The 14419-nt window shown below is 40.6% G+C and overlaps 1 protein-coding gene across 1 annotated transcript in view; it reads right to left on the bottom strand.

The window, feature by feature from the left end:
- Positions 1–6671: 6671 nt before the first annotated feature.
- Positions 6672–14419, bottom strand: part of MEIOC (meiosis specific with coiled-coil domain) — a 127054-nt gene continuing 119306 nt past the window's right edge. Inside the window, exons 6-7 of the mRNA XM_056547939.1 lie at positions 8818–8998; positions 6672–8725 (exon numbers count right to left, since the gene is read on the bottom strand). Of these exons, the coding sequence (XP_056403914.1) occupies positions 8589–8725; positions 8818–8998 (318 nt within the window). The 3' untranslated portion in view covers positions 6672–8588. The remainder of the gene's footprint in view (positions 8726–8817; positions 8999–14419) is intronic.

Below are 14419 nucleotides of genomic sequence, written 5' to 3'. Positions count from 1 at the left end.
GGAGTAGTAGTACTCCCTAAAAAGTGTAAAAAAATAAAGTGAAAAACACACACACAAACACTACATTGTTATTATTGTCGGCTACATTTTTAGTGCTTTAACCGCCCACATAAATTGATCCCTGTTTAAAAATTTATAAACATTTCGTAATAAAAAAGATAAATTTCGTTAGATACAATTTATTCCATCACTACTGTATCTTTTTTATAAAAATTTTTTATGGTACCCTACGAAATTTTTATAAAAAAGGTATCTCCATCATTTTTTTTTGATTGCTATAGTCCAAAAAAGAATAAAAACCACCTGCAAAAAACGCAAAATTTAAAACCAACATTTTACCGCGTTTTTCTTGGCGTTTTTGCTCTCCCATAGACTTCTATGGGAGGAAAACACCACAATTTCAGGGCAAAAAACACCAAACTAGGTTTTTTCGGGCGTTATGAAAATCCAGCCTCTGAGCCCAAAATTGCTGAAAAACGCCAAAAGGATTTAAAAAACGCCAAACTGAAAAACGGCAAGTGAATCTGGCATTTTGTAGTTTACTATTGACTTGCAGCTAACATCTGGATGCAGCGTTTTTTCACGGAAAAAAATGGGTGTTTTTTTACAGCGTTTTTGCAAAAAAAAAAGAAAAAAACCTCAGTGGAGTTCCAGCCTAAGTGCTCTCTGATAACACGTGTCTCGGGAACTGTCCAGAGTAGAAGCAAATCCCCATAGCAAACCTCTTCTACTCTGTGCAGCTCCCGAGACAAGCAGAGATGTCAGCAGAGAACACTGTTGCCAGACAGAAAAGAACAACTCAACTTTAGCAGCTAATAATTATTGGAACGATTAAGATTTTTTTAAAAGAAGTAATTTACAAATCTGTTTAACTTTCTAGAGCCAGTTGATTATATATATATATATATATATATATATATATATGTGTATATATAAGTTTTTTTTCCTGAAATACCCCTTTAATATAAAATGCTGGTTGGTATATAGATAACAGTACAACACCACTTAGCACTGCCTAAAGTGCATATAACACTATGATTCTTCAGTTATGGTACTGATCTCATTGTATAGGAAAGATAGACCTAATGGGGCCCCCCTCAGACTCCTGTGCCCAGGGGCGGACACAGACAGCAGAGGGCCCCTGTGCAAAGAATATGCCGGGGCCCCCCCCACCCCCAGGTAATATGTTTGCTAGGTAAGCGGGTAGTACGTTTGCAAGTAGTACATTTGCTAGTTAGGTAGGTAGAACATTTTCTAAGTAGGTAGACAAGTAGTAAATTTGCAAGATATTTAGGCAGTTAGTAAGTTCAGTTGGTAGGAAGGCAGGTAAAATGTTTGGTGCTAGGTAGGTAGGCAGGTATAAGTTTGGTTGGTAGGTGGGTAGCCATGTAACATTTAGTAGGTAGGCCCTTTGTCCAGTGTTTTCCAAACAGGCTTTGACTGTTTGGGCATGCTGGGAGTTGTAGTTTTGCAACAGCTGGAGGAACCCAGGTTGGGAAACAATGGACTAAGGACCTACCTACCAAACCTGAGTGCCTCCAGCTGTTGCAGAACTAAAACTCCCAGCATGCCTGGACAGCTAAAGACTGTCTGGGGGAATGCTAGGAGTTGTAGTTTTGCAAGAGCTGGAGGAGCCCAGGTTGGAAAATACTGACTAAGGAGGTGTTTTCAAAACAGTGTCTCTCCAGGTGGTCCAAAACTACAACTCCCAGCATTCCCGGACAGTCTAGTGAATAGTGAGTACAGCTCTGGAGTATAATACAGGATATAACTCAGTACATAAGTAATGTAAAGTGACCCTATACAACGTGACATCTTATACAACGGGTGGCACCCATTGTGCAAAATCTAACTATTGCGATAAATGAAGGCTCACTTTACATTACTTATGGTGGAAGCAGCAGGTCACTCACCTCGTCTCCTAAGGAAACTTTAAGATTTGACTGTTGTGAGGCTCCTCAGGTTCTGTTATATGAATGGCAGCTCTGGAGTATAATACAGGATATAACTCAGGATCAGTACAGGAAAAGTAATGTAATGTATGTACTCAGTGACCTCACCAGCAGAATAGTGAGTGCAGCTCTGGGGTATAATACAGGATACAACTCAGGATCAGTACAGGATCAGTAATGTAATGTATGTACACAGTGACCTCACCAGCAGAATAGTGAGTACTGCTCTGGAATATAATACAGGATATAACTATTATAATTACTAGGTTCACACTGAAAAATCTTCAGACAGCAATGCATTTCTGAGCGGATCTGCAAAAAGATCTGCACGGTCCTAGCATCGCCCAAAGGGATCGCTTCTGGAGATTCATCAATGTGAACCAAGCCTTATACATGTGAGAAGGGGATTATACATGTGAGCAGGAGATTATTATAATCCTCCACTCACATATATGTAACATCTCTCCATCACATGTATAATCTAATAATCTCCTCCTCACATTTATAATCGCTAAATCAGATTATACATGTGAGGAGGGGATTATACATGTCAGGAGGGGATTATACATGTCAGGAGGGGATTATACATGTGAGGAGGGGATTATACATGTGAGGAGGGGATTATACACGTTAGAGGATTATTATAATCCTCCCCTCACATATATTTATCATATCTCCCTCACATGTATAATCTGATAATCCCCTCCTCACATTGATAATCCCCTCACATATATAATATCATAATCAGATTATATGTGAGGGGATTATTATAATCCTCCCCTCACATATATGTATTATCTCCCCCTTACATGTATAGTCTGATAATCCCCTCCTCACATTTATAGTCCCCTCACAAGTATAATCTCCTAATAAGATTATATGTGAGGGGGTTATTAGACTATACAGGGGGAGATTATACATACATGTGAGGGGAGGGTTATAATAATCATTATTATCCTCCAATCACATGCATAATTTCTCCCCCCCCCCCACACACACACACAATCGCAACCCTGCACCCCCCCCCTCCCTCCTATCCTCACCCCCCCCTCCCTCCAATCCTCACCCCCCCCCCTTCCTCCAATCCTCACCCCCCCCCCTCCCTCCAATCCTCACCCCACCCCCCTGCCAAACAACCCCTACCCCTCAACTCACTTGTAATCCGGATGATATACTGGTCCATCTGGCGGTGAGTGACGCTGCAGCCTGGAGGCCGTGTGTGGGGGCTGTAAATCACTGATAGAGAGGAGCGGAGGACTCCTCTCTGTTCCACTCCTCTCATCTCTATGATGCCCGCGGACCGCCGTGACGTCGCAAGTCACGTCAGCGGGCGTGACTATTTCCCAGGCAGCCACAGCGGTCCTGGGATAGTGGCTGCCTGTGGAAGATTGACAGCGGAGGCGGTGGCAATGAATTAGAAAAAGGCCCCCTCCCAAAAAAGGTAGCGGGCGGCGGCGGTTGTGGGCCCCCTCCCTCAGTCTAAAATTTTGACGCCTGGCCCGCCTGTTTCCCAGCCTGGAATGTCATGACCAGGGCCCCACGTGGGGGAAAAAGGGGCTAGCTGCTTTTGGGCCCCCAGGCCCCCCCTTTTAAAGACGGGCCTGGCCCCAGTGGTCGGTGAGTGACTGTCACTCACTGACTCGCTAACAGTTTCAGTTCCGGCTGGGCCCCCCTGGGCTCCTGTGCAGCTGAACAGGCTGCACATATGGTATGTCCGCCCCTGCCTGTGCCCTCTGTACCCCTTTAGCTATGACCCTCCTTCCATGTGTGTCACTACATTGAAGCATATTTAAAATTCAATGTTTTAAACTGCTCCTAACTCAGAGCTTGTAGACTTTTCTTAAATACTGACTTGAAAAGGGTTCATTGACTAGCACTCAGTTCTCCCTTATACATTCGTATCTGTAACGAATCACATGACCAGCGCAGCCAAAGTAATAGATTTATTTATACTAACGTTTTCTCGCCAGTCGTAGGGTTTAATTTTTCTCTATTAGCTTGGATTTTGGAAGATTATCTGCTTGTGTTAATGGACCTTTAGTTAGGAGGAATGCAATATAATGGACAGCTGGTAGTCAGATGTTGATACACATATTAGTCAGTACTTGAGTTACTGATTATAGTCTCTCCAATTTTGGACTACTGCCAGGTGTGTACTATGCTACCCATTAGCTTTTGCCAGGTGACTGTTTACTGAAGAGAACAGAGTTTGCAGTAACATCTGACCTGCAAACTACTTTTACTCTATGGAGGTGGTATATTTTCTTATTGCAGGCACAACAAAACCTACATAAGAGGCTATTATGAGCACTTTTTTGGTTGTTCATTATGCTTTACTGACAAAATGTATGCCACAATGTGGTTACACCATATATTTTGTATGTTTTAAACCATTTAAGTGCATTCATTAGCACATTAACTTACTGTATAGAAGATACAATAGTTTAGTCCCTTTTTCATTATAAAACTCTAACATCTCTACTGAGTGGATAAGTCATGGCCTCTGAAAAATTCTGAGCAGAAGTCCTGAGTGGACAGAGTCCTGAGGAGTAGCAACAATCAGCATCTCACTGGAAACAGTGACTGCATGCTTACTACGCATTCAATTCATTTTCAGACTGCGTTTGTAGGCTAGTTGCCTTTTCCCTTTAGCTGTTGCTAGGTGGCTATCCCTTCCCTAAAGAAAATATAGTTTACCAATTCCTGATCCTTTAACATGGGCAGATAATCAGGAATGAACATTCCTACAAATGCTCTTTTGCCTGATAATCACTTACTGAAAAAGGGATTTTAGTCTTCCCATGACAGCATTTTATTTTTACCATTTTTAAAGAAAAAGTGGAACACTACACTGCAGTTAACCATTAAGTTTTTATTAATTTGTTGCACGTTATCGGCCATATACACAATAACTACTACAAGGTAACTTGTTTGTAGATTGATCCATCAAAAACAAGGTATATCTGAAGAGTGTAACTAATTTATTAAGACATCATATTTATGAAACGATGATCAAATCAAGATAAGAACACAGGGCTTTATTTCTGACCATCAAAAAGCATTTTCATCTATAGTGGTAACTGCCAAAGTCTACGCTAGAAGAATAGACCTTTAAGGCTGTACCCAGTTCAGAACATATCAGTTATATCTGGAGTGGCACTGATATCTAAACATAATGCTCACATTAAAGGGAACCTGCTATCGCTTTCATGCTGCCTGAATCACGAGTCTTTGGACAGTTCTAAGTGGCATCTCCCCGCCAGCCTTGATTAATAGATCTTTCCTTATACCCAAACATGGAGAGATCTATCAATCAAGGCCAGTGAGATTGTGAGAAGCCACTGGAGAGTACATCAAAGACTTGTGGTTTAGGCAGCATGAAAGTGATGACAGGCTCCATTTAATGTGAGCATAATGTTCAGACATCAGTGCCACTCCACATAAAACTATTATGTTTTGAACTAGACACAGAGTTCTATTAGTTATATTTGGAGTAGCACTAATGTCTGGACATTATGCTCACGTTGAAGAAAACATGTTGCCTGAACCACAAGTCTTTGCTGTGGTCCCCATTTTTCCAATGTACTGGCCTTGACTGATAGATCTCTCTCTGTTTGGGTATAAGGAGATATCTTTTAATCAAGGCAGATGGGGAGAAGCCACTAGGTACTGCCCAAAGTCTCATGATACAGGCAGCATGAAAGTGGCAACAGGTTTCCTTTACAGATGAAGTGTGCTCACACAACAGAAATGTTTACAACTTTTATTTTAAGTCGAGCAAAGCCCAAACAAATTTCATCTGCATTACACTAAAACAATTATGAAAACTCAAAATTTGGAAATAAAATCTTTAATAGAGCTGTCTTTTTTTTAAACATATTAAATGTTCAATACTACTCAGTTAGGTGCAGGAAAAATGTTGCATGACCTGTCCATGATCTTACAAGTAGTAGTGTAATCTATGGCATGACTTCATTAACCACAATTTCATCTAGGTGGCTTTCAGCCTCAGCTAAGGACTAGTTCACACTTTGCAGTTTTAATCCTTCTGGCCCCTGCAGCATCTGTTGTCAACAGCCAAATGTTATATATAAGGGTCTAGGATTGCTAGGAGCCACACGTATTGTATCCACCACTGTATTAAGGGATATTTCCTTTTTCTTTTTTTAAAGTGCATCATCAGTGTAAGTAAACACAGACAACGAGTGTCCCGATGGAATGGATGAGTATGTGGTAGTTTTTTATGTTACAACAGCAGCGGGCTACATTGCGGTTTTAAAATGAATGAATACACTAACGTGTGGTCTCTGCTGGGGCTTTGGCAGATCAGTACTGATAAGGCTTTAAAAGCTGCACCACAAAATGTGAATAGAGGGGTAGATTTTTCGAACCTTGTGCAAAGGAACCGCAGAGCAGTTGCTCATAGCTAAACCAATCATATTCTAGCTTAAAATTTTCAGATTTTTTTTTTTTAAATCAAAGAAGCAATCTGATTGGTTGCTATGGGAAACTTGTCCCACTCTTTCTTGGCACAAGGTTTGATAACTCTGCCCCTTAAAGGGGTGATCCAGGAACAGAAAAACAGAGCTAATTTCTTTCAAAAACAGCTCCCGGTCTGTCTCCAGGTTTGGGGTGGTTCAGCAGCTCAGCCAAGCTGTAATACCACACCCAATCTGGAGACAGAAAGGGAAGTGTTTTTTTTTTTTTAAAGAAATTAGCTCTGTTTTTCTATTACAGGATAAGCCCTTTAATCTTTAGAGAAGGGAATGAGGCCATCCATTAAGTCACAATCAGTTTCAAAAGTGGTTGTCAGAGACCCTGTTTGTGATAAGCCATACCAAAGGGTAAGTTATCATTTCTGCTTACCCATTAAAGATTATAAGGTAGAATTTTGATTAGATGGTAATTAAAAAACTTGTAAAATGCAATTTTGCATGGGCAGCAATAATAGAACACTACTCACTTCATACAATATATAAGAATGGTAATTTAAAATAGGGTTGGAATAATCAGTAATTTAAAATAGGGTTGGAATACGATTAATAATGTTTAAACCGTGTTTTAAGAATGTGAATAAATACTCTGATCCTTTAAATACATATCTAATTGATGATGGATTGCAATGTTTGTGCTTGCTTGCTTGCATACACACAGGTAACTTAACTTCCAGTCATAGAGCATCTAACATATAATGTTTTTTTTTTATATAATAAACAAAATGCAGAACATTAGACCACTGCAACCAATCAAATTACTACTTTTTACCACCAGTTGTTAAATCTATATTAGGAAAAAAAAAGAATCAATCTGAATGCTAAGCTAGACTGCTTAAAGGTGACCTGTCAGCTGGTTTTGGGTATTACTAGCACATCTTTATGCAGCTTGTATGATGCCCACCTGTTTCTGGCATTGTCATACAGAGGCCCAGATTTATCAATCTGTTGGAGACAAAAACCTGGAGTGATTTACCCACATTAACCAATCACAGCTCAGCTTTCATATCTTAATGAGATCTAGTAAAATGAAAGCTGAGCTGTGATTGGTTGATATGAGCAAATCACTTCAGTTTTTGTCTCCAACAGAGTGATATATCTGGGCGAATGTGTCCTTTTAATCACTAGAAGCACAGTCCTGTACTCACATGCCTGACTTCCAGCACAGCACACTATGCCGATGAAGCAGAAAAGAGTTCACTTCATTACACATGTGTAATAAAGCAAAGATTTCTCATCATCACTATTCACCAGCATCAGAGATGAGATGATGGGACTCCACTGCCTGTGAATAAAATGACAAACTGAATTACATTGCCAGAACAAGTGGGTATCATACCAGTAGTTTTGGGACACTTTGGCTGCATAAAGGTTTGCTAGTAATTTTATGTCCTCAAACCAGTTGATGGGTTCTCTTCATAGTTTCTTAGTTGAACTGCAGCCAATCTAACAGCAATTAGATATAAACTGGTTTCATATCCTCTACATCAGTAGCTCATAGTAGTTATGTTTTAATATGCTTAATTATAATTTAAGAAAATTATCCTTACTTATAAATCAAACTAACAACTTTGTTCTCTCGATAAACCAATTGTCCTAATAAGAAAGAACAGATTATGAGTTCTGCCTGAACTCATGATGAATCCCCCTATCTTAATGGTGCCTCGACTACGTTGTCCCATGACTAAGTCACCTCTTCCAATGGCAAAAGGACACTGCTTTTTCCATTTAGTGTAAATGTCATAATAGGGTTCAGGGGTCTATATTTTGAAAGGGTACATTGGGAATAATAGGCACAACATGTGCCAAAGGTTCATATACCTTTTGACTAAATGCATTGGCAAATTGTTTTTTGCTATTATATGGGAAAGCTGAGCTACATTGCACTTTTTTATGCAAACAAATGCCACTTAAAACATATTATACCACATAGAATATTTTTTCTTACAATAGCAGTTGGTAGGAATTATATAGCCTGCAGATGCTTATGTCTAGGCTATATGTACTGAGTATATTTAAACACCAAAAGAAGGGATAAAATCAAAATCTAAATCAGACACTATAAACATCAAAAGAAGGAGAGCACCAAACATACTGGCAAAATTCTGAATCTTGCCAAGGTAATATCTTTAACATAGGATACTCAATTCTCCAGTACCCCACTACTTTGTGCATGTAGAGATTTTGGCAGAGTCATCTGCAAGGCACACCACAACGCAGTTCGAGCTTTACGTGTTGCTATAGCCATTTTTCTAATTAAGGATGCAAGGAAGAAGACATCTGGAGAGAAGGAAAAAAAATTTAGTTTCTGGTGTTTTGATTCTGGATTACTAAGCATCAAAGCAGATTCTCAGCTGTTTGTTTTCTTTTACCTTCATCATTCTGGCGAGGTCTGCAGTGCTTCTGGTGATGATCCGATGTATTCATGATCTCACTCTTACGCTGAGTTTGAACATTGTGAATGGACTCTAAGTAGTGGTCAAGTGTTGTAGAGATGTTTGCATGGAGAGGTGAGCTCCGAAAGCGTTCCATTTTATTTAGTAGAGCTACCACCTTGTAAGCCAAATATAATGTAAAATTATGTTAGCGCTAACAAGCACAAACAAAAAGTACATATGTCTATTGAAGCATTTAGCAACAAAGCATTGAAATAAAGAAGGACATCTCTTCCACCTAAACAAATAAATGATCAGAAAAACTAAAAATTCAACCTGATAGCTTCTTGTTACATTTAATAGATGAAAAGTTTAGGCTGTCCAATTAAAGAAAGAACACAACTCTTAAACCATGTCAAAATTGCCAGGATCATCTAACTAAAATGTGTATGACCAGCTTTAGAACAGACAGTGCTTAGACCACATTTAAAATTGCCAACAGTCCCATAGACGTACATTTGACTTACAACAATTTCCTAGCTGCTCGGTTTAGCAGTATCCTGAGATGCAACAACATTGTAGTTAAACTTTGGTATCCCTATTACAACACTGTTAACACCACATGCCAGAACTGCCATCTCTTAGACATGTGATAAACCCTACTTAATGACAAAGCCCTTTCTTTCAATCTTACCAATGTTCCCAATGTTCTCCTAACAATATCTTTCCCAGCAGTTATAGGCAACTGGCAGAAAAGGAAAACAGTGAATGTCTAGTAACCTTTCGTTAACAAAAAGGACATCGGTTTTACACAAATGCCTGTGGGCATCAAAACCATTTTATGTTCTCAGCTGGTGCACTCTAAATGAAGGAGGACTAAAATGGACCAACAGCATTTATTACTTCTAACTTAGCTAGGGAAATGCTATCTGATAAGCTTAGTTAATGATTTTACCTTAAACATATTTTACAAGTGGAAATAATTGAGTGAACGTCTTAATCCCTTAAAGGGGTATTCCAGGGGAAAACACATATATTTTCTAATCAACTGATGGCAGAAAGTGACAGATTTGTAAATTTCTTCCAATTAAAAAATCGCAATCCTTCCAGTACATTTTAGCTGCTGTATGCTACAGAGGAAGTTGTATAGTTCTTTTCTGTCTGAACACAGTGCTCTCTGCTGACTCCTCTGTCCATGTCAGGAACTGTCCAGAGCAGGAGAGGTTTGCTATGGGGATTTGGTTCTACTCTGGACAGTCTCTGGACATGGACAGAGGTGTCAGCAGAGAGCACTGTGGTTAGACAGAAAAGAACAACTGAACTTCCTCTGTAGTATACAGCAGCTGATAAGTACTGGAAGAATTAAGATTTTTAACTCCTTCAGGACAAAGAGCGTATCTGTACGGCCCTCGCCCGGTCCCGGTGTTTAAAACCAGATCAGTCCCGGCTGCTAACGACAGCCGGAACCCTGGGCTAATAGCGTGCGGCACCGATTGTTGTGCCGCGTGCTATTAACCCTTTAGACATGCCGATCAAAGTTGATCACCGCGTCTAAAAAAAAAAAATATATATATAAATATATATATATAAGTTAACAAAGGTCATTTAACCCCTTCCCTAATAAAAGTTTGAATCACCCCCCTTTTCCCATTAAAAAACTGTGTAAATAAAAATAAAAGTAAACATATGTGGCATCACTGCGTGCGGAAATGTCCGAATTATAAAAATATAATGTTAATTAAACCGCACAGTCAATGGCGTACGAGCAAAAGAATTCCAAAGTCCAAAATAGCGTATTTTTTGTCACTTTTTAGATCATGAAAAAAATGAATAAAAAGCAATCAAAAAGTCTGATCAATACAAAAATGGTACCGATAAAAACTTCAGAACACGGCGCAAAAAATAAGTCCTCATACCGGCCCGTACACGGAAAAATCTATGTTATAGGGGTTAGAAGATGAGAATTTTTAACATATACATTTTCCTGCATGTAGTTATGATTTTTTATTTCCGAAGTACGACAATATCCAACCTATATCAGTAGGGTATCATTTTAATCGTATGGACCTACAGAATAAAGATTGCACTGCGTAGAAACGGAAGCCTCCAAAAGTTACAAAATTACATGTTTTTCAATTTTGTCGCACAATGATTTTTTTTTTCAGTTTCGCCGTGCATTTTTGGGTAAAATGACTAATGTCACTGCAAAGTAGACTTGGTGGCGCAAAAAATAAGCCATCATATGGAATTGTATGTGCAAAATTTAAAGCGTTATGATTTTTAGAACGTGATGAGGAAAAAATTAAAATGCGAAAACTTAAAAACCCTGCGTCCTTAAGGGGTTAAATAGAAAAAAAAATTACAAATCAGTTTAACTTTTTGTTAACTGTTGATTAAAAAAAAAAAGTTTTCCACTGGAGTACCCTTTTAAGGCCCTGTTTTGGTCTTAAGGACACACCCAAATTTTTCAAATCTGACCTGTGTCACTTTAAATATACATTAATAACTCTGGGATGCTTTTACCTATTGTACTGATTCTGAGATTGTTTTTCAGTGACATATTCTACTTTATAATAGTGGTAACTGTTTGATGATACTTGCAACGTTTCTTTGTGAAAAACAATAACATTTTATGGAAAAATGTACCTCCTATCCCGTCCTCCTATCTCTACCTCCTATCCTGTCCTCATATTCCTTTCTCATTTCCCGACCTCATATCCCGTCCTCCCATCCAGTCTTCATATCCCAACCTCATATACCACCCTCATATCCCGTCCTCATGTCCCATCCTCATATCCCGTCCTTATGTCCCATCCTCATATCCTGTCCTCAGGTGGGACAGATTTGTGATGAACATATTGTAAGCTGAAAATAGAAGGGGACGTGGCTTTGTGGGACTGGGCGTGATTTGCAAGCCAGACCGATACACACACAAAAAGGGTAGATAATAAAAGGGGTGGGGCTTAAAATGTGGGCATGTTTTTGTGAGATGGTGTGTGGCTTGCAAGCTGGATTGACACATTCACCAGGAGATGTAGGCTGGAGCTTGTGGAGTAAGGTACTGGAAGTCCCATATACTTACATGGGACTTGAAACAAAAAAACATCTTTTATATAGGGGTGTAGGTAAGGGTTAATTTAACTATCATATATTCATATATTTTTATTTGACATATAAGTAACATGTGACCAAGTATTATCGAAATATCTCCAGCCGTTTGGAAGTTATCAGTAACATATATGTCACGATGCCGGCTGGCAGGAGGACTGTCACGATGCCGGCTGGCAGGAGGTGGATCCTCTGTGCCAGAGAGGGATTGGCGTGGACCGTGCTAGTGGACCGGTTCTAAGTCACTACTGGTTTTCACCAGAGCCCGCCGCAAAGCGGGATGGTCTTGCTGCGGCGGTAGTGACCAGGTCGTATCCACTAGCAACGGCTCAACCTCTCTGACTGCTGAAGATAGGCGCGGTACAAGGGAGTAGACAGAAGCAAGGTCGGACGTAGCAGAAGGTCGGGGCAGGCAGCAAGGATCGTAGTCAGGGGCAACGGCAGGAGGTCTGGAACACGGGCTAGGAACAAACAAGGGAACGCTTTCACTAGGCACAAGGGCAACAAGATCCGGCAAGGGAGTGCAGGGGAAGTGAGGTATAAGTAGGGAGTGCACAGGTGGAAACTAATCAAGGTAATTGGGAAGATTGGACCAGGCACCATCATTGGTGCACTGGCCCTTTAAATCGCAGAGACCCGGCGCGCGCGCGCCCTAGGGAGCGGGGCCGCGCGCGCCGGGACAGGACCGACGGAGAGCGAGTCAGGTACGGGGGCCGGGGTGCGCATCGCGAGCGGGCGCCACCCGCATCGCGAATCGCATCCCGGCTGGAGGCGGTACCGCAGCGCACCCGGTCAGTGGATCTGACCGGGGCGCTGCAGCAACGAGGATGAGGCGAGCGCTCCGGGGAGGAACGGGGACCCGGAGCGCTCGGCGTAACAATATATTTCTCATAGATTTGTATTGGACTTTAAACAAAAACCCCGACCCTGGCAAATGGGGGTGAGCAAGGGTTAAATTACCTCTCCTATGTTTGTTGTTGACATATGAGTAACTTGTGCCAGGTTTCATGTTAATATCTTTAGCCATTTGGACGTAATTCTCGAACATATACACACACACACATTGAGTTTTTATACATATATATTTTTTGTATACTCTGTATCTGCCACAGCAGTGTGCACCCGTGTATTAAGTTGTTGTGCTGGCTATTTTTCTTTTTGCTTGTATGTACAACTCAGAGGGAATGGCACCCTCTTTAGCTGTGCACCCCTCCTCCTTTCTCACAGGTGGTGTTTTAAATTGTACATGAATCCAGCATGTCACCAAGTCAGAGGCTATATGCCCAGCAGAGGTGAGTTGGTATCTGAGCGTTAGGCTCAGAAGTTGTGCTAGGGTCCCATCCTAAATGAGGCCACCTCCCCGTGGTGGATGGGTGACACGTTTTGATCAAAAAGTGCGCTAAGAGCCTAAGTTTTTTGACCAATGTGTGCTGCTGCAATCCTCTTTTTTGTATACTTTCTCTCTCTCTCTCTCTATATATATATGAAGCAAAATCCTCGGTAGTTGCAGTATCTTGTACTACCTTTTTTTATTGGACTAACAAGATTTTGTAGAGACAAGCTTTCGGGATTCCTCCCGAAAGCTTGTCTCTACAAAATCTTGTTTGTCCAATAAAAAAGGTATTACAATATACTGCAACTACCAATGATTTTGCTTTTTGCATCACTGGACTAATACGGCTACTCCTAACTACCCTAAATATATATATATGTGTGTATATATATATATATATATATATATATATATATATAAATATATAGATTGTTGACCTGACTACTTTTCTCAGGTTGTGCACCAAAATGTGGCGCAGTGTGCTACAATTTGGCACACTACTCCACAAATTGTGTTTGCGCTCGATTTTTTGCCACATTGCGCCAAAATAAACAGCCAAATCTGAAAAGGGGGCATGACTGATTGGGAAAAAGGTGTATTATCACATCTCAACGACACTATTACAAGACCAGTGTATGGAGGGTTGATTCTACACTTTTAACTCATAGACCACCCTATATTTCCCACCCCACTAAAATAATTATCTTTTTTGAAATTTACACACAAAATTAACCCTTTAAGGACATGAGCCATACATGTACGGTGCTGCTAAGCGCATTTTAGTGCACAGCACCGTACATTTACGGTGTGGTGTTCCTGGATCACCGCATCTTCGGACGCTGTGATTGGGCCGGGATGACTGCTGTTATCTAACAGCAGCCATCCTGGCATATCGCCCCTGGCTGGAAAAAGAAGGGGTTAAGTAAATTTAAACAATTTTTTATATAAACATTGATATGTAGCTATGTTGATGTGTAGGAATTGATAAGTTGGCTGGCTGGGTGGTGCGCTCAAGATAGAGGAATTGTTGGAAAAAGGTTTGACAATTTCAAAGGAGGGGGCCTGGGGTAGCAGAAGGTGGGGCAGATCGACGCAAATTGCCGGTCAATTCAGACCGGCAATTCTGGGCCTCCGGTGACCCATAAAAAAGCGCGATTG

The sequence above is a fragment of the Hyla sarda genome, chromosome 12 (assembly GCF_029499605.1).
Source record: "Hyla sarda isolate aHylSar1 chromosome 12, aHylSar1.hap1, whole genome shotgun sequence".
Lineage (NCBI taxonomy): Eukaryota > Metazoa > Chordata > Amphibia > Anura > Hylidae > Hyla > Hyla sarda.
Note: the sequence above shows the minus strand (reverse complement) of the source record. Positions and strands in the feature narration are given on the sequence as shown.